The sequence below is a fragment of the Fusarium keratoplasticum genome, chromosome 1 (assembly GCF_025433545.1).
Source record: "Fusarium keratoplasticum isolate Fu6.1 chromosome 1, whole genome shotgun sequence".
In the NCBI taxonomy this organism is placed as follows: domain Eukaryota; kingdom Fungi; phylum Ascomycota; class Sordariomycetes; order Hypocreales; family Nectriaceae; genus Fusarium; species Fusarium keratoplasticum.
Genome location: NC_070529.1, coordinates 6,188,012 through 6,207,737, shown reverse-complemented (window position 1 = coordinate 6,207,737; position 19,726 = coordinate 6,188,012). Strand labels below are relative to the sequence as shown.

The following is a 19,726-nucleotide window of genomic DNA, read 5'->3' as shown; positions in this document are numbered from 1 at the left end:
CATCGCCGCACGCGTAACCCGGTGTTTTAAAAAGCGCATGGCCCCTCGAGTGGAACTACTCTGACCAATAAGCGCGTGTTATATTTCAGCATTGCTTGTTCAGGCTCACAAACCGGTTTATGGTAAACTTGGGATGTACATATATGAACAGCTCCTTTCCATTTTCCACGGGACGTCGGATATCATACCATCAAGACGTTAGCTCTACTACGTAGTACTACTTTTGGTGCTGATCTGCCTTGGAACGTTAGAACATGGAGGGCCATAAACTTCAGCACTGCCACGTCAACGGTATCCACATCTCGGCTCCGTCCAAGATGGTGGGATGGTTACCTTGCTGTTGGGTCTGCTTCTGTCGTTGCCAATCACGGAGCTGAGATGCGACAAGGGGACCCCAGAACTCGGTCTCAGGCTCGGCTCGGTTTAGAGGATTCGCGTTCCAAACTGGGATGTGTTAGTCTCAAACCGTTACCAACGATCCAGTGTGTGGTGTCAAGTCGCATTGCTATTTTAGGAGGAACATCTTATAACGGCATGTTTGAGGCACAGTAAAAATGGGTGGATGATATGATCTACACGAAAATGCCCGAGCAGCAGCAGGTCAGATCTTCCAGGGTTTATTAACATCTTGGGTCTAGCTGACATGTCGTTGACAAGACGGTGGTGCAGAAGATGTCACCTTCCCCTCCTTTGAAAAGGTCTCGTTCATGCAGGGACTCCATATTTTCTTGATATCATCCCAGTTATGCAGAACTCCCTGTCAAAAGAAGATTGTAACCTAGACGTCCCGTGGATGCCACTGCATACAAGCCAACCCGAACTCGGGACAGGGCTCCCCATCCTGTCGAACCATGTGCTGCCGATTATTGGTCACGTTGAAGTCTAGCTTCGCAAGTGACCTTTTCGAGAAAGCAACTTTCCGGGCCGTGCTCAACGCGTGCGTCTAGTCCAAGCCAAGGACCTACTTTCCCGTGGGGAGAGAAGATTCGGAGACTGAGGCCGACATTGACGACGTAGCCGAACTATTCAACGGCTTTTGGGCACAAATAGTTATTCTAGATGGCAATTGTAAGCATAAGAGGATTTGACAAAGGGACAGATGGTACTCACAGCGTCATGAAGGAATGGTATTTTGTGTTGCCAATTTCCTTCCGTACATCAACCAGAAACGTCTTGACCTCATCCGGAGTCCAGCCCAACGCCTGCGTAAAAACAGGCATCGACAAAGGCTCAAGAATAAGCAGCCAGTTCTGCGTCATCAGATGGCCTATGCGCTGCAGCTTCTTCCCCGGGTAGCACGCATTTGTCGTCGCGCCGTTTCTGGTCTCGATGATATGCTCAAAGCCTGTTTCCTGCAGCAATGGCTTCAGCTTGTCCGGGTAGTATAGCGTTGTACCGCACTGGCGCATTCCTTGCTCCAGCAGGTCATTCCATTTGCGGAATGCGGTGCCACGCAATGAATGATTCGGTGACTGTAGAATCGCGATCCATTCCGTAAATTCGACCCATCCTCCAGGCTTCAGATTGTCGAAACACCTTTGGGTTAATGTCCTTTTCTCTTGAATATCGCCGAGTTGTCGAACGTGAATAAAATCAAAGTTGCCGCCGCCGGTAAAGTCCCAATCGTGGGTAATATCCTTTGTCAGAAAGCTACAGTTGGATCTGGTATAAGGCGGGTGGACTGGCTCGATGTCGACGCCTAGAACGGAACAGTAAGGATGTTTTTGGGCTATCACCGACGCCACGTTTGTTAGCTTCAATGGCAATGGACATGAATGTGAAGAAGAGACTTGCCAAATTCCTATGGAAAATGTCAGTAACAGATGCAAATCATCAATGACAAAACTTACCAATGCCCATGTTCCAGGGCCAGTGCCGACATCAAGAACCCGCTTCGGTTTTGATGAGATAGGTGATAAGTGAAGCTGCCCTCTGAAGATATCGATCATGATGGTGTGCTGAATGGCTAGCGCAATCTGTCAGTACGCAAGCTAGAGGGAGTGGCGGCCTCAATCCATACTATTCCTGTCTTGTTCTTGCTAAGACGAAAGCGCATTAGCACTATCCAAGCGTATGATGGTGAGACGGGAGCATACCTGGCTGTTTGGCACCAAGCCGTAACCTGCAAATTGTTTGATTAATTCTCGGATGCTAATGACTTGTCATAATCAGGGGCGGGGAAACGTACGAACAGAGGGTTTGTTGAACTTCTTGACCAAAGATTGAAAGAAACGTTTGGAACGTGACGCGGTGACCCGAGTGGAACTCCTTTGCCAAGTCAGTATGAGCAAACAGATGAACATACCAGTATGGCAGGTGACTTACCGTTCCAAAGGCCGATAACTCGACACATATTCATCTGAAGAATCAGAAGACTCATCTAGTACACTGATTGGTTGAAAAACAACTTGGTCTTCAATCGTAGGCTATTTCTCAACAGTCAGTCAAAGCAACAATCATCGACTCTGGGAATGCCCACATCCTCAACTCTAGCCCTTGCAGCCGCGGCCGGGGAAAGCGTTTGCCGGTCCCATCCCCCTGAGCGTCGGCTCGAGGGTGTGCCAGGGATGCCCCCGCTAGCTCCGCTCTGGTGTTGGCTGTCACCAGACACGCTAGAGGCATAGTTCGAGGAGGAGGAGGCGGTGAGTGTCGACATGGAGGTTTGCGCATGGGGCCTTGAACCGCCACCACTATCGTGCCCCTTGTCGGCTGCCGAAGACATTTGTTGCAACGCGGGCCGCGCCGAAGCCCAACCGTCTGTTGGTTTGGCCCTATGTTAGTTTGACCTTTTGGCGTCGTTTTGAGGAGGGTAAAATAAAGGGGAAAATGGAGAAAAATAAGAATAAGAATAAGAATAACAGATGTCGGTATTAGACGCTCGCTAATCGATTTGCTGAAGGAATTATATGTGCGGTTCTGATGTCGTCGGGTCAAAATTTGTCGGGCTAATGGGTCTGAAAGTTCAGGATGGGATCATGTTGCCCTTCTATATTTTCTTGGTACTGAACGCATCCTTGTTGTTGTCTCGTTCTCTCAGTGATTGTCCGAGTCTAGCCCTGTCCGGTTGGCTCAGTACCCCCAAAGCGTCTCCACTAATGCCAGAATAGGAGGATTCATGCGAGCTCTAGCGCTGTTTAGAGTTTGTCACATTTGGTTAGAATCTAGCTCATCCCAGGTTTGCTTTTGTCTGAACCTGGCTTCAGTGTTACTAAGATAACTAAACTATGTGGTAAATGTCACCTCATCTGTTAGAGAACTATGGCCCGGCCTTCCCGGGGACTTGGTATCAGCCAAGACTCAGTGGTAGCCGAAGTATCCCCGTTGTGACCTGGCCTGGTTGGAGTCCTTGCCAGCTGAAGGGTTACGTCTCGCTTTGACGACGATATACTACGTAGATCTGCTAAAGGGGAATGTTGAACGGCCCGAGCCGTAGCTCGAAAACTGTGCATCTTCCGTGCGCATATGTCCAACGCCAACTCTTTCCGCGACATGATGGGGCCCGTTTCAGCTGATGGCCCATCCAACGGTGCTCTTTGGGGCCACTTGGTTAGCCATCATGACTCCTAATCATAACTTCCATCAAGCATAAAATCTGTAGTACACAACAGCCCAAATTCCAGTTCCCATAGCTCCCAATAGCGCCAAGTTTCTCACTGCACCCATGATATATCTCTTGCCCAACTTCATCTCCTGTCCTGCCCAGCCCACAGCAGCATTCTCATGTGGGAAGGGCTCATCCGGAACTGGCTTGCCCAGAAACTCGCACAGAGGCTCCCATCCATCTTCGACGCTCCACTCCAACAAACCGGGCCACATGAAGCGCACATAAAGATACCAAGACCAAAAACACTCCTTGTCTAGACACGAGAGCAGAAATAGCGGCCAGTGATGCTGAGCTCGTGCAAGCGTATTCGAGGCACTCTTATGCCAGGCGTCCACGTCGCGTCGATATTCAAGTACCACCTTGGCCTCTGGATACGCCTCGATGAGCTCTGCTGCAAATACAGATGCTGGCGCATCAGCAACGGCTACTGCGTGGCCCATTACAGCGTCAAAGTCGGCGGCAGTGAGGTCTACGTCACCACCCATGGGCGGAAACCACCTATCACACCATCAGTCATCTACACAAGGTAGTCAAAGACGTGATGGACTTACTTCTTCCTGCACAGGCGAACCCATTGCTGCGAGTAACTGGGACTCAAAGTTGATATCCCAGCCGTGATACGTATGATCGTAGCCTAGTTTGATCAAGGCATACTGCAGCGACTCAGTGCCACTCCGCGGCATCCCAATGCAAATCACCTCCATGGGCTTCTTCCTCTCCCTCTTGGGTGGCTCCGGCAGGGAGTACAGCCACTCCACAAAATGAAAGAACCATCCGTCAAGGTTTGGCATATTGACTTGTGTTTGCCGAAGTTGTATTCTCTAATGAAGGTGCTGAGGAGAGCGTAAGCAGAGATTGCAAAATGATATTGTGGTAAGCAAAACCCCGCTTGGACGAAAGGATTGAGGCGCAGCCCGATAACGCAGATCGAAGAAGAGAGACTATCACGCGGGTGTAGAAATAAACGAGACACTGTCTAAGAGGATTAAGAGGATTACCTAACTCCTCATAAGTATAATAAATTAATTTATAAAAATACCATAAAATAGTATAAAATCTAGAAGATTTTTATCTATTTTTATTATATTTTAATAACCATATTTAGGGGGGGATAAGCTAATTTGTCTATCCTCATATCTTGTTTTTTCCTTGACCCAGGTGACTATGTAACCTGGTGATAACTAGTTCCAAGATCAGTCTAAATCCCCCGGGCCTTTGTAGCATTGTTTGACGCGTTTTATCTCCCAGGCTTAACTTAAATTTATAAAATCATATTGTTAGACTACGAGACAAACTCTCTTTTAATTCCTAGTCTCCCTTTTCAAGCCCTTCTAACAAAGAAACTCGTTACTCAAGGTTAATACTTTCTTTCTCGCCGTAGCCTCCTTAACGATCCTGTCTGATATCTTCTGGACCTTCTATAACAAAATCCCCTTCTAGCTAGATATAGAGGCGAGACGATGTCGACCAATCTCTGAAAATACGTGCGGTCATTCTTTGCAATGAAGCCTAGAGAAACCAACAAGCAATATCAACATGAAGCTATTATAAAGAACGAAAACCATCCATGAGAAATCAAGCAGCCGATCAAAAAACCACAGCTAATCTGCATCACTTCGGCCTGTCACCAACGGCGTCTTGGCAAGGTCGAACTTGATGATCCTAACCCCGCCACCGCTGCCTCCGAGAGCAACATTTTCGCCCCTCGCGGCTCCACGGCGTCCTTGATTCTCTTGATGCTGGGGCGGGAGCCAAACAAGCCTCGTCAGCCCCTGGAAGACCCATCGCTCACCCAAGTAGAGGAGATCCTGCCAGTCTTTCTGAAACTCTCCTGAGTAGGCTTTCTCACCGCTCGTGATTGGAGATGGTGAGAGAGGAAGTCGCCCCCTCGGGCTTGTCAGATATCGGCCATCGTCGGAAAGCTCCAGCTGAGGTAACCAACCTTCGATTCGATACCTCCCAATCTCCTTACCAGTAGAAATTTCCCACTGATGAATTATCATAAAGTCTAAATTCTCATCGTGCCCGTTTCTCACTGCCACAAGTTGTCCCGTCGGTGTGATGATTAGGTCCCAGCTCACTTTGGCAAAACGCTTGTCAATACCTTCCAAAAAGAATTTCTCGCTCAAATGTTTCGTATCCCACCCCGTGATGAAATTGTCATCTTTCACTGACACAAACAGCTGGTTGTCATTGTGGAAGACGGGTTTGAGGCAAGAACTGTTCGTGTGAGATATGCTGCCCCTGTCCCTCCCTGTCGCTACCTCTATGAGCTTAACTGTTACGCTGCGAAGATCACTGCTTAACCACATCGGGGCAACCAATTGACCATCGGGAGAAAAGATTGTTTCTCTTGGATCGCTCAGATCCTCGGGAGCCAACAACAATATGGATTTCTGCGTTGCAAGGTCCCACAACTGAAATTGATAGCTCAATCCAATGTTGGACCAGGTCCCGATGAACTGGCCATTCGGTGAGATTTCAAAAGTTGTCAGCCATACATTATCCGACAGGGAGAGTCCCCAAGTCTCCTCGAATGTTTTCGTATCAAATACCCGCAAGTTGCAGCCGGAGCGGTAGTCTGGCAACACCATGCGAGTGCCGTCCTGGGAAAAAACGACATAATCTGACTCATCGGTTTCAAATAGCAGTTTCGACATGCTGCTGTCCCATATCTGGGTCCTCGGGCCACTCATCGCGACAAATCTTTTGTCTGGGGAGGTTCTCGCTTGCCGGACTAAATCCAAATCCAAAGGCCGTGATTTGACATGTCCACCAGACGCATCCAACACTCTCGCCCCGTCGGCTGAATGGCCTAGCACCTGGCTATCGCTGTTGGGAAGGAACATCAAATCTTCAAAACTTGTCGGTTCTTCCACGGGCAGTCCATCGATCACACTGCTCGTATCCCAAAGCTGAAGGCCAGCCCCGCCGTATATCGCGATCGTGTTGCCGTCTCTGCAGAACGCAATATGTCCAACATATCTAGTAGTGTGAAAGCTTCCAATAACAGCCCATTCTTTCACATCATGAAGCTCAACATCAGATTGGCCAATCACAAGAGCCAACACTTTCCCATCTGGAGAGAAAGCCATTTGCGTGACGTCCTTGGACGGTCCTTGAAAGCGTTGAATCCCTGTTGATAAATCCTTGATTGTGACTGCTTCCTTTGTAGCCGTTGCCACAGTCTGGCCATCGATAGAAAATGTGGTTGTCAAAATGTCGTCGTCTTCCCCAGTCTCGGGCATCTCGATACAGTCTCCTGTTTCCACACTCATCAACACGGGAGGGTCGCCTCCCCCTTGCCCTGCAAAGTAAACCAGGCTACCGTCTCCAGAGAATGAAACTGGCTCTCCAAACTCTTCGCCTGAATAACGGCATTTGTGGATTATCCGCCTCTTGTCGACATTCCATATCAACCGCGTGCCACGAGACCCTACTGATGCCAAGATTCTGTGATCTCGAGGTGAAAATGCGACGTGCGAGATACTCTCTCCGTGGCCCCTTAATTCGATAACCTTGCCTTTGGCAAACTCTCTCACTTGTAGCGACCCATTGTCTAATCCAATTGCAATTCTTTTGCCATTAGCTGAGAAAGAGACACAATGCGCCTCTCTAGGCCCGCGCCCTTCGAACTTGAATCGTTCGGTTCCGGTGATGTAGTCCCACAAACTTGTCGTCCCATTGGAGGATACAGACGCTAACAAGTCTTCGGTGGGCGAGAAAGCAATACAGTAGTAGACAGAGGCCTGACCGCCGAGAGTAGTAATCAGCGGGGTCCAATTCTCTTCAGTAATCGGTTTCTGGGTGATCCAAGGAGGCATCAGATCTGTGAATTGGGAGCGTATCACACTATTCTGTGGGCTGAAGATGAGTGCGGAGACGTAAATCTGCAGGGGTGCATGATCAATGACCCATCTGTTGGCAAGCACAAAGCGCCTGGCGTCGTAGGCAAAGGAAAATAGTCCAGGGGAATCAGCTGGCTAATTATCAATGTCAGCTATCGAATCTAGCGAATGACACGAAGGGGGATGTAGCTTACATTTATCATGCCCTGCAGCTTGTTGATCATAGTAATTGTCGTTGGTGTCTCCCCAATGAAACTCATGGCTTCGAGCCAGTACAAGAATCGCTCTTTGAGGAACGCATGGATCTCTCCATTATCCTGCAACTCATTCTCCAGACGACCGTCTTGATCCAACTTGGCGAGGTGATCGATCCAATAGCGGCACGCATATCGCAGATGCTGAGGGATGTTCTGCTCTATCTGGCGTCGCGGTACCTCAGAAGCTAGCTTTGCTGGCAAGATGACTTTGCAAATGTCCTGAAAAAGCTCTGAGGACATGATGTCAAGGCAACGCCGTAAAACTTTTCGATGCATTGTAGTTTCTTCGATCTGGAACTGTAACTGCTTGGATCGCTCCTCGTTCAAGATAAAATCGCGGAACGATAGATGCACGAGTCCAAGGGGAGATTTCTCGTCCTGAGGGACGCTCACAATCGAATTCAGTTGACGCAGTATGTCATCTAGCGTCTCTTTTGGGAGGGAGACAAAGACTCCAAGTGAAGAAACAGAGACAGGCTCAAAGAGAACCGCGAGAAAACCAAGGATTGCGCCTGTGCGAGAATAAACTCTTTTTCTTGTCTTTTTCGTGGAACTGGCCAGATGTGGGAACGACAGAACCTTGAGGTAAATCTCGTCGACTTTCTGCTGGGGTCCTTTAACTTCCCCATCATCTTCAAAGATTTGCTCCAGACGCTCGAGTCTGGCCTCCTCGTCGGTAAAGTCTTCGGCATCCAGAAAGCGGCATGCAGTAGCTGCGTAAATGAAGAGACCATCGGCCTTTTGACTGAGCTTGTGAACGTCTGCCTCATCAATCCAGTTCTGCGAGACGCCGTGCTTTTCGGCGATCTTGGCCAAGGTGTACGAGAGATAGAACGTGATGTCGTCCGTAGACCCGTTCTTTTCCGTAGATGTCTGCACTTTATCGAGAAGGACAGGTCGGTACAAGACGCTAGGAAGTCTTTCAAAGCCTCCAACAAGGTGCTTGTCTCGTCTGCTGGTAATCAAGAGCCGAAGTTGGACTTGATGGAGATGCTCAAGAGTCGCGAGCATTTCCAGGAGCACCCTGGCTTCTTCTTGTTCCAAGCACTCATCCAGTGCGTCAACCACAACCACGAGTCGAACGGGCAAATATGTCTCCTCATCAAGGACAGAGAGAGGCTCAACAATCAGATGTCTAAGCTGCTGCGATGGTGCCTTCGTCCCAATCGCCAATCTCTCATTTATGGCACTGACGATGTGTGATTTGAAATCAGGAAATACTTCCGCCAGGCATCTAGCCAGAGTTGGAAAGAAGGTCGCCGTATTGTTTCTGGTAGCATCGCCTTGCTTAAAGAAGAAGCTAGCGCCGAGGAAAGCGGTGCTTGGGGGCGTTCTTCCAGCCGTGAACGGTTCTCGTTCGTTAAGAGCGTTCGCAACTGTTAGTGCAACACTGGTTTTTCCTGTCCCTGCCATGCCATGTAGCCAGAAGATCACTTCTCCATTGGGGTTCTCTGCCCAGTCCTGGATCTCGCTCAGAATACGGCGTTGGGTCCCCGGTAGGCAAGGGGCGTCAGCACTCAAGGTTTCGGCGGAATCAAAGATGGCATTTCCCGCAAACGGTAGTGACAGCAAGAGCTGTGCCTCGTTTCCAGTCTGCTGAGCAAGATGTGTATGTCAGAATTTGGCATCAGTCTGCGAAAGAGTACTTGTCTTGGGTCGCCCACCTGCACTGCTGCTAGTGTAGCCTGCTGCAAGGACTCAATTCTCTCGGCTCTTGTTTCGATGTCATTCACCCGTCGCCATGTCTCCAGTGCTCTGACTCCAAGTCGATCTTGCACACCTTGGTCGATGAGGCGGCTGGTCGACTCGATCTCACTCCACATCTGCTTCCATCCATCGGCGCTCACGGTGTTTCTGAGAGCACGACGGACTTTGCCCCTGGCGTATTGGAGGACAAATCGAATTTGATACATGTAGACTTGGGCGTAGACGCTGACGAGCTTGGTTCTGATGCTTGAAAGCAGCTGGCGGGCAGTTTCAGTTTGACTTGAGACAGTTAGCTTCAAGCTCTATGTTCAGTTCTTTCGGGCTATGGGACACACACCTTGCGTCCTCGAATTCGGCACCAAGAATCGACTCTTGGATTCCTTGGTACCGGATAAGAAGGAACAAAATGTTGGTTAGGCCATTCGCTGCATCCTCGTCTTGCTGGAAGAGGTTTTCTAGCATCTAATCACGGCGCAGCTCAGCATTGGCTCAACAGTAGGAGTGTAAAATAAGTGAACAAAGTCCAAGCTCACTGGAAGAAGAGTCAAAACGCCAGCCCAAGCCAAGGCGGCATGCGGTTCAGCCGCAACGGCGCCATAGATGATGGGCTTGAAGCTCGAAACCAATTTCACGGCTTTGAGGACGGCATTCCGCACGACGATACGTCTTCCACGGAGGGAGAAGGCGAGATGGGCTTCCGAGAACCCCTCAAGTTTCTCTTGGGCGAGCTTTTGGATCAGACCAAGACGTATTGTCTCATCCTCGGGCCCAGCGGGAGCTTCTTGGAAGAGTTAGGTACACCTCTCATCCGCTTGATCAGGGAAAGAGATGGCGTAGCCTCCCCAACACGTACCATCTGAATCTGAGCCTGTGTCGTTTCCCAGGTAGGCCTCAAATGCCGCCAGCAGGTGAGAATTCTCTGGGTCCTCTTTTACTATACTGTATGCTTCGACCCAAAGACCCGCCCAGGTAGACGGTTCTCTTGCCTCGTCTGCATCTTGAGGTCGGTCGTGGGGTTTGTGGAGGATGGAAGTTTCTGTGGGCTCTGGGCCAGGTCGGCATGATCCAGATCCAGTTGTGCAGGTGCTTGCGGGGTCGGCGTTGGTGCTTGAGGAAGGCGCCGGCGAGGGCTCCCTCCCACGTCGTATCAAGTTCTTTAAACGCCGCATCTTCCAGTTCGGGCACTACGTCCTGATGTTCGATCGATTCATACGCATTGTATCTTCTGCTTGGGATCTTTGGGCTGCGAGTGATGTCGAACGAAAGAGAGCCTGATTGTTGGGTGAACCAGGCAGCAAACTGAAGAGGGCAAAGCCCCACACAGCACAGCCTGACTCTTGCTGCAGGAAAAGCTACCAATCCGCGTTCACCACGAAGCGCCGGGTGCAGAGCCTGATCCTCTTGGAAGGGAGCTGGTTTCTCTATATCACGAGGTGGGAGGCAATTTACATGTATCTAGACAAACGAATGGCGTATTAGTGTTGCTATCTAAAAATCTATTTCAAGTAGGTAGGTAGTAGTGAGATGAGAGATGTACCAAAAACCAGCAGGATGTCCTGAAAATGTCCGTCTATACAAATGTGCCCTTCTTTCCCAAGTCTATAATGATAAATGCGAATGCTCTCTGTGCTTAAAAGGCGACGTTGATCTTCCATCCAACACGGTGAACCCTCGCACCAAGGATAAAGGTCGTACCGGCCAGACAAAACACTCCAGCAAAGACCTTGACGCTAACCCAACCATTCGGCTTGTCGATGATGGCTCCGGCGATGGGGTTGGTGACGAGGCCACTGATGGAGGCAACGAAGAAGACAATGCCAGTTCGGAAGCCAATCTCTCGCATGGGCGAGATCTGAGCTACAAGAGGTCCGATGAGGGAGACGTAGGCGCCGGAGCAGAAACCGAAGAGGGCGGCAAAGGCAATGATTCCACCCTCGGTCTTGCAGGGGATCCAAAGGGCAAGGATCCAGATGGCAGTCAGGTAGCAGACAGCGATAAAGATGTTGTACTTTCCAATCCTGTCACCTAAGATGCCAGAGATGACACGTCCAAAGAAACTGGCCGCGTTGAGGATGGGGACGAGGTAGTCGACAATGCTGGGCTTCAGACCGACCTCGAGCGCCTGGACCGGAAGGTAGTTGATCGGGACATACATGCCAAAGGTGAAGAAGAAGAAACCGAGAATGACAAGCACAAACTCTGGCTCACGGAGCGGCTTCACCATCTGAGCCTTGCTCATGTTCTGGGGGTGAGGGGGGTGCAGAGCCTTTATAGTGAGGTTGGCAATGATGAGCAGGCCGAGGATCAAGAAGCCGCAGGTGCGCATGGCCCAGCCAAAGCCAACCTCCCTGATCATCCGGCTAACCATGATGGGGAAGATGACACCACCCATGCTTGAACCGGTGGAGAGGATACCAAAGGCGGCTCCTCGGTTCTTGTCGAACCACGCATGGATCGTGGACAGGGCTGGCCATGTCAGTGAAACCCGGCCTGCATGAGAGGGGTGACATGACACTTACCAGGTTGGAAAATGGCAGAGACACCGAGGGCGGAGCAGACTCCTTGCGACAAGAGAATTTGATAGTACTGGGTGCTGATGGAGGCCATCATGACGCCAAAGACGTGGAAGAGGGTTCCCACAAAGATGAGATGGCGAGGGCCGTAAGTGTCGTAGAGCTTTCCGATGACGGGTCCCTACAAGAGTCAGTAAATCGACAAGTAAAGATACGAGTAAGACATACCATTGCCATCATGAAAAAGATCTGTAGTGAGGGGATCCAGGCAATGGTGCTTGAAGAATAATTGTTAAGGAGATCATTCTGGTAGTACTCCTGAAAAGCTCCAACACCTGTCAAGTGTCAGCCACGTATACAGATCAAAGCATCTCCAGTGGCACATACTGTTAATCCAGCCAAAACTGCAGAACGAAGTACACCAAACGCCAAGCACGACGAGCCAAGCTCTGAGTCCACCGTCCGGAGCTCCACTCTTGGGTGGTGGTGTCGGTTGCGTGCTACCCTCCTCAATGTCCGACTTTTCCTGCAGGCCAGTGTTGTTGATCTGGTTCTGGTCCGCCTGGAGCGTGAGCTCAGACATGTGAGGCGACGAAGGAGTGTTGGGGGCCGTCATTGTCGAGGTAATTGAGTCGTCGGCACTTGTCGTGAGGCTCTTGAGATGCTGTCGCTCTAAGGATCAGATAAACAGGGAGTGGGTGGGCAAGCTAATGTTATATACCACCCTCGCCAGACGGGTTCGGACAGATATAGGACCCATCAGCCCCATAGGGTCCCATCCAAATGGCGAATTCACATCTGGCATTAAGTCCGCGCGCGAGGGCAAACAGCGAAAGCCGAGTCGCAATCCCTCTCGCGCAGGGGAAAACACCTTGGAACGGCGGCTCCTGATTGCTTCGCTCGGCGTCGGTGGATAAACATACGCCGAGACCGAAGCTAGATCGGCCGGGGAACTAGTAAGCTCGATCCTTCTTCTCCACCTTCAATACCCCGAGCGCTTCGGCCTGGACAATCTTTCTCGGCCTCGCTGACGACAAGGCGCCGAAGATCTTTGAGAACATCTAAAAGGTAGGCACCGACCGACTCGGCCGTCAGAAGCCTTGGCACACCCCCATTCTTCCACCATGGCATCCCGGCCTCGGCCCCAGTCGAGCCGCAACATCGAGCGGTCCTGCGCCGTATGCCACCGCCGAAAGGTCCGCTGCGACAAGAAGCTGCCCTGTAATCAGTGCATACGCGGCGGGTTCCCGTGTTCGTATCCTCCTGTGCAAGACGTGATACGCCGGACGCGCAAGACCACCATCAGCGATGTTGCCACGCGTATATCCGAGATGGAAAAGACCATCGAGGCCTTCAAGTCTGGTCAGGTAGCTTCTCCACAAGTACCACTACCAACTCCATCAACAGCACTCCCTGAGAGACCGAGGAATTCACCAGCGTCAGAAACTACAGAGCAGAGCCGCCGTGAAGGTCTTTTGTTGAGCAAAGGCCGAGTTAGTCACTATGTGAATGAAGTTCTCTTCTCTCGTGTTATCGAACAGGTGTGAGACCAATCGCAATCAACAACACATCCTCTAACATCCATGTTCAGGAACACGATGTACGCACAGCTTTGGCGACACCGAGGAGCGAGTCTCCCCCGAGCAGCTCATTTGCTTCGCCATTCAACCCCATGGGTCTTCTTTCAAACACCTCCTCCACAGTACCTCTTGCCAGCTTCCATCCTCCAAGGTCACTCGCCATGAAGCTCTGGAAGATGTTTGTAGAAAGTGTTGACCCTTGCACCAAGATCATGCATGTCCCAACCACCGAGGTGCGAGTCTATACAGTGCTACAGGATCCTTCCAAGGCATCGGCCGAGAATCTGGGCGTCTGCTTTGCCATCTATTACGCTTCGGCCACGGCTCTTGACCGGGATGTGGTAGAGGCCTTCTTGGGGGAGGACAGGCAAACAGCCCTCCATCGTTACAAGGCAGGCCTAGAGCAAGCCCTCGCCGAGACGGACTTTTTGGAAAATCCAACTATTCCTCTGTTGCAAGCCCTTGCAGTCTACTTAGTGAGTGCCAATATCGCAACCACTTGATTGATATTAACGAAACAACAGGCGGCCATGCGAGTCAACAACTCGGGCCGAGCAGTTTGGATAATGAATGGCCTTGCCCTCCGAGCGGCGCAATCTATGGGTCTTCACCGAGACGGTCGGAAACTCGGGTTATCCCCATTCGAGTCTGAGATCCGCCGGCGATTGTGGTGGCACTTCCTGGAACGAGACGGAAGAGGAGGCGAGGACTACGGTCTCCAGAACCCATCAGGTCCCAATCCACTATACTCGGTTGACCAACCAAGAAACCTTCACGACAGTGATCTCTCCCCTGAGATGAAGGAGCTCCCCGAGTCAAGACCGGGTTGGACGCGCATGACCCTATCCTTGGTCAACATCCAGATAGCACGAGCATGGGGACGATTATTTCAGATGGGCTGGTCCACAGAAGTAACGCCAGGAGAGGAGGTGCGTGCCGCGGTGGTTAAAGAAGCAGGTGTTCGAGCCCACGAGATACTACAAGGCTGCAACCCCCTCATCCCAGAGCAGATGATGACAGTGGTGATTGCCCGCTTCCTCGTGCAGAAGCTCGACATTGTCAGTCGTCGACAGTGGCAGAGCCTACACCAGCCCGACGACCGAAACTTCTGGGCCACGGAAAACAACCTTCTCGAGGCCCTGAGTGTGCTGGAGCAGTGCAACAGCATGTGGGATGTCGAGGATCTCTCGCCTTATCACTGGATCACTCGCGCGTTCCCGCAGTACCACATGATCTTCTACATCCTGAGGCATCTGTGCGCTTGTCCACGGGGGCCAAACGCATCGAGGGCGTTTGAAGCGGTTGAAAAGCATCTAGCGACTGTTAACAGGGGGGAGACGGGTGCTCATAGAGGGCTAATGTGGACGGTTCTCACCACTCTAAGGGAGAGGGCCATGATGATGATGCAGAATGACGGCGCAGAAGTGGAAGGGGAGCCGCAGGGGGTATCGGAGAAGGGAGATGGTCGTCCGCAAACCACTGTCGCTGACGGCGGAGGCGCGCCCGAACAGATGCAGCATCACATTGAAGGAGAGCATCTGTTACCACCGGACTGGGACACGGTGCTTCAGGATTTTCCGTGGGATATGGATGATTTTAATATGACATTCTAAGGGATGTCTGTGTTACCCTAGACGCTGTATTATTGAATACTAATTTTCAATCTTTTTTGTTGTATGGAGTAATGTTGAGTAGGTGTTAAGTGGCTGCCTGGTAACATTGAGGCGCACATTTGCCAAGTTGATCAATTTCTTTGTGTAAAATTGAGGTCACGCGACCTCAACCCAAGGTCGCGCAATAGATAACGCAAGCAAGCCAAAGAAACTCCTAAAATCTGCTAGATTCATTCATCAGGTGACGACTCGATATTGATTCACAAATACAATGACAAAGACGGGGCGTCAATTAAAGTCCTTGTCTTGTACTGTTCGTGGTCCATGTCCTACCCGAGACTCAGATCTCGCCCCGCCTGGGCCTTTGCTGACCCGACGCCTCCCGTCCCGTCCATCTGTCCATCGGCTGCTGCACCCCAGTTGACGGCTGCCGCCTCGACGTTTAAGCCGCATCGACTGCGCACGGATTGACAGGCAGATTTAAACAAAGCTAGAGCATGAAAATCGATTCATTAATGACCAATAGTTCCAATTAACTCACTGCTTCCGGTACAGATGATGCCGATTTCCATCCATCCGCAGCCTGTCAACAAGGACAATGACTCGCACTCGTCCCCCTCTGTAAGGCTGCAGCTGGCTGACTCCAGAAGCCTAATCCCCCCTGACCTCTAGGGGCTGGCCCTGCGTCGACTGCCGCTATGGGGCAGCCACAGCTGAGGGTTTGGCGCTAAGCTGTGAAAGGCCAGAAACAGCCGCGCCCGTATCGGCCGGCAGAGAAACAACCAAATTGATTCGGTCGATCAATCCAATGCGCTTTTGCAGTGAGTGAATGAGTGGAGCCTGGAACCTCCACTTTCACCTCCACCGCCGTCACATTCATCCCGTGGTGGTCATCGCCTCCAACATTCCATTCCATCCATCACTGCTCGCGTCCGCACGTTCAAGCATCCCCCTCCTCGTCCCTTTTGTTCGGTACATATCCGTGTGCATACTTTTCCGTCCTGTTCCATACATCGGTTACTCTGCGCTTGATCTCTTGCGTCGTGCTGCTTTCGCTTTCCGCGCGTCCTGTTGTGGCACCGCTTCGTCCTCCCACCGAACAAACCGATCTTCCCCAACCCTTTGAGCCAGCCCCATCCCCGACGACACACGCGCATCTTTGGACCCGGCGCTGACTCTCGCGCTCTAAACCCGTCTTGGTTCCCCTCAGGTCTCCCGCTTGGGGCTCTGCTTCGTCGACAGGGGCTTCGAGCCTCGTAACCATGACCAAGAAGGAGTCCTTGTCCTCCATGGATCCCTTTTCTCCTGCCCACCAGCCCGACGAGGGCTACTCCGAAGATCCTCTTACGCCGACCGTCAATCAAGATCTCTCGTCTGCTCTCGCTTCCTTACGGTCTCCCTCTGACCTGAGCGCATGGCTAGTCGCAAACTCGTCGCTTCTTCCGCTTCAGGTCAAGACTGGTACTGATCGCCGTTTCGACTCGTTCGTCGACATGAGTTGCTGACATATCTACAGAGTTGACCATGGCTCTCCTCGATAACCTCCCCACGTCCGTCATCGCCGAGATCGTCCACCGTTTAAACCCGAGACTCTACATCGACTTTATTCAGTATCTTCCCGCCGAAATCTGCCTCAAAATCCTTGGCTGCCTCGATCCTGTTTCTCTAGTTGCCGTGACCCAGACATGCCGGGCCTGGTACGAGTTGGCTTTGGACCGGAAGCTATGGGAGCGCTTATACTACATGGAAGGGTGGAAGACCATTAACTCCGAGATCGCGGCCTGCGAGGCCAAAGTCAACAATGGCCTCAACTTTTCGATCCGCCAACTCAACCGCCTTCAGTCGATGCAGGACGCGCATCCCAATAAGATCCGCGCCGTTGTGAATAGCGATGAAGACCTCGAGATGACCGACGGCGACCGTACGCCCGGCCCTAACGATAGCTCGACTACAGGAAGCATGTTTGGTAGTCCAACGTCGTCGTTCTCATCAAGCAGGCCTGCAGTTGTCCCCATGGGAGAGATGGACCTTGATGGCACTAGGATTCCGAGTCTGGACCGAACTTATTCTTCATCATCGGACACGAGAGGAAAGCGTAAGGAGCCAAGCGGCGACACCGAGTTCTCAATGCCACCCATGTCAGCCGCCGACGCATCCAATATGCTACCGCCATCTAATCTCTACACCTGGGATGTCAGCCGAAACCGGTATCGCATTAACTGGCGATACCTGTACGCCATGCGTCGCAGACTCGAGTCGAACTGGGAGCTGGGAAAGTTTACCACTCTTCAGTTCCCTCACCCGAACTTCCCCGAGGAAGGCCACCAAGAGTGTGTCTACACGATTCAGTTCGACAGAAACTTCCTTGTGAGCGGTAGCAGGGATCAAACCATGAGAATATGGGATGTGCACACTCGCCGACTGGTCCGACCACCGCTGACCGGCCATGTGGGCTCTGTGCTCTGCCTCCAGTTTGATGCTGATCCCCAAGAGGATCTCCTTGTTTCTGGAAGCAGTGACTCTAATGTTTTCATTTGGAAGTTTTCTACTGGCGAGTTGGTTCAGAAGCTGACAAGAGCTCACCATGAGTCTGTGCTCAACGTGCGGTTCGATAAGCGCATTCTCGTCACCTCGTCGAAAGACAAGACCATCAAGATCTTTAACAGGCACCCTCTGCGCCATGGGGATTTGGGATATGGTGGACACGATCTGGTGAGTCCTGTGCCGACCAACCTGCGACGGTACGGCTACGAGCCCGACCTGTCACAAGAGCTTCCCATCAGGCCTGCGTTTTCCATGATTGGTCGTTTGGACGGGCACAGTGCTGCCGTAAATGCTATCCAGGTTCGTGATCGGACTATTGTTTCCGTTTCCGGAGATAGGCACATCAAGGTATGGAACTGGCCCGAGCAGGTCTGTACCCAGACAATCCCAGCGCACGAGAAGGGCATCGCCTGTGTCGAGTTTGATGGGCGCAGAATCGTCAGCGGCAGTAGCGACTACGAGGTCTGTATCTTTGACGCGCCCACCGGGCTGAGGGTTGCCCAACTGCGAGGACACGCCCACCTGGTTCGCACAGTCCAGGCTGGATTTGGAGATCTACCATACAGCAAGGTCGAGGACGAGGCAGAGGCCAAGGCGGTGGATGCCGAGTACTTCAGAGCGTTTGAAGCTGGCGAGATCGACCACAATCTGGAGCGAAGACGTCGGAGAGATCGTCGGGCGAATGCAGGCAGCTCGCGACCCCAGGACGTCCAGGCATTCGGGGCTAAGCTCCCCCCTGGCGGTGGTGGTGGTAGGAAGTATGGTCGCATCGTGTCCGGCTCCTATGACCAGAGCATCATCGTCTGGAGGCGCGACAAGGAGGGTGTTTGGAAGCCTGCTCACCACCTGCGACAGGAGGAGGCAGCAGCTGCTGCTCAGCGTGACGCCGTCGCGGCCGCGTCTAACCTGGCGGCGGCGAGGGCTGGAACTGCGCATGGCCGGCCTACGAACCAGGCAAATGGGCCTCGCTCTCCGCCTGCGAGTGGCTCATCAACGGGACCCATGATGCTTAGAGATCACCATGGGGACAACCAACGAACATCGGCCTCATACGAGGCACTTATCGATCAGACCGTACCCCATGGACCGGCCGCGTTACAGCGAGTGCTTAAGACGTACCCGGTCACTCTGGCTCACCACTCTCACTTGCAATCAGCCATCGAGCGTCAAACTTCGCCGTTGGCCAGAGCGCAGTTGAGGGCAGTGGTGACAGAGGCTCTGGCTGCTCTCCAGCTCAGTCAGATGCCACCGCGGCAACAATCAAGCCAAGGGGGCTCTGGAGATGGCAATGGGCCTGGCCACCCACGAGCCCCGCGTGCTGCCGTCGCTGTCCCCGGTATGCCGGTCAACCCTCCCTTGGGAGGACAAGTTGTACACCCTCCTGTCGTGACCCTCGCACAGGCTCCAGGCGCGCCGCCTGTGCAGCCGGCCGTGCCGGGCCAACCTCAGAACATGGCCCAAAACATCCTGCCCCCGGGCCATCACCACCCGCACATCGCAGCGGCGGAGAACTCACCAGCGCGCGTCTTCAAACTTCAGTTTGACGCCCGCAAGATTATCTGCTGCAGCCAAGCCCCTGTCATCGTGGGATGGGATTTCTGTAACAAGGACCCAGAACTGGAGGAAGCTGTGCGATTTTTTGCAACAGTCGACTAAAAACGCTAGGCGATGCCTTTCAAATCTTTCGTTTCCATGGAAAGCAGCATTCATTTGAGCAGGGAGTTTTTTGTTGTTTGGTTGCATCGCGAAATAGCAAGCAAATGGGGGCGGTTTCTCGGAATTTCTGGAATATGAACTTGTACCACCAACTCGATCACAGAGGAGGAGGCGTGCTTTTGGAATTCAGAGTGTACGACAATTATATATCATGTGCTTATAGAGGATTCTTGTAGGATCACAATACAGCGATGGATGGAGAAGAAAAAAAAGAAAAAAACATATTGGAGTCAAAATGCGGTTTGAAACATGCGTGAAAATTGTATGCTTGTGCGAGCGAGACCCTCCTTATCCAACCAACGCCTGTAGCAAAAGGAATCCGCCTGGATACATGCGATGCTGTC

The 19,726-nt window shown here is 51.9% G+C and overlaps 5 protein-coding genes and 1 pseudogene across 6 annotated transcripts, besides 1 other annotated feature; 2 read left to right on the top strand and 4 right to left on the bottom strand.

Annotated features, from left to right (window-relative positions):
• Window positions 1–1,106: 1,106 nt before the first annotated feature.
• NCS57_00183500 (uncharacterized protein) lies at window positions 1,107–2,722 on the bottom strand (the record flags this gene model as incomplete). Its single annotated transcript, XM_053051885.1, has 6 exons — window positions 1,107–1,966; window positions 2,021–2,039; window positions 2,097–2,122; window positions 2,189–2,268; window positions 2,326–2,426; window positions 2,480–2,722. The coding sequence occupies 6 exons, from the start codon at window positions 2,720–2,722 to the stop codon at window positions 1,107–1,109; spliced, it is 1,329 nt and encodes a 442-aa protein (XP_052920400.1).
• An 857-nt stretch (window positions 2,723–3,579) lies between these two features.
• On the bottom strand, window positions 3,580–4,395 carry NCS57_00183400 (uncharacterized protein; the record flags this gene model as incomplete). The annotated part of the gene is made up of 2 exons (XM_053051884.1): window positions 3,580–4,102; window positions 4,193–4,395. The coding sequence occupies 2 exons, from the start codon at window positions 4,393–4,395 to the stop codon at window positions 3,580–3,582; spliced, it is 726 nt and encodes a 241-aa protein (XP_052920399.1).
• Window positions 4,396–5,205: 810 nt separating this feature from the next.
• On the bottom strand, window positions 5,206–10,585 carry NCS57_00183300 (uncharacterized protein; the record flags this gene model as incomplete). The annotated part of the gene is made up of 6 exons (XM_053051883.1): window positions 5,206–7,587; window positions 7,647–9,305; window positions 9,374–9,695; window positions 9,754–9,878; window positions 9,950–10,197; window positions 10,270–10,585. 6 exons carry the CDS (start codon window positions 10,583–10,585, stop codon window positions 5,206–5,208), a joined length of 5,052 nt encoding a protein of 1,683 aa, XP_052920398.1.
• Window positions 10,586–11,046: 461 nt separating this feature from the next.
• On the bottom strand, window positions 11,047–12,593 carry NCS57_00183200 (annotated as a pseudogene). Its single transcript has 4 exons — window positions 12,317–12,593; window positions 12,158–12,264; window positions 11,936–12,110; window positions 11,047–11,882 (listed from the first exon to the last, which is right to left on the bottom strand).
• Window positions 11,047–12,593: a sequence feature.
• A 460-nt stretch (window positions 12,594–13,053) lies between these two features.
• On the top strand, window positions 13,054–15,122 carry NCS57_00183100 (Zn(2)-C6 fungal-type domain-containing protein; the record flags this gene model as incomplete). The annotated part of the gene is made up of 3 exons (XM_053051882.1): window positions 13,054–13,470; window positions 13,521–13,985; window positions 14,034–15,122. The coding sequence occupies 3 exons, from the start codon at window positions 13,054–13,056 to the stop codon at window positions 15,120–15,122; spliced, it is 1,971 nt and encodes a 656-aa protein (XP_052920397.1).
• Window positions 15,123–16,384: 1,262 nt separating this feature from the next.
• Window positions 16,385–19,322, top strand: NCS57_00183000 (F-box domain-containing protein; the record flags this gene model as incomplete). Its single annotated transcript, XM_053051881.1, has 2 exons — window positions 16,385–16,583; window positions 16,639–19,322. 2 exons carry the CDS (start codon window positions 16,385–16,387, stop codon window positions 19,320–19,322), a joined length of 2,883 nt encoding a protein of 960 aa, XP_052920396.1.
• Window positions 19,323–19,726: the final 404 nt, after the last annotated feature.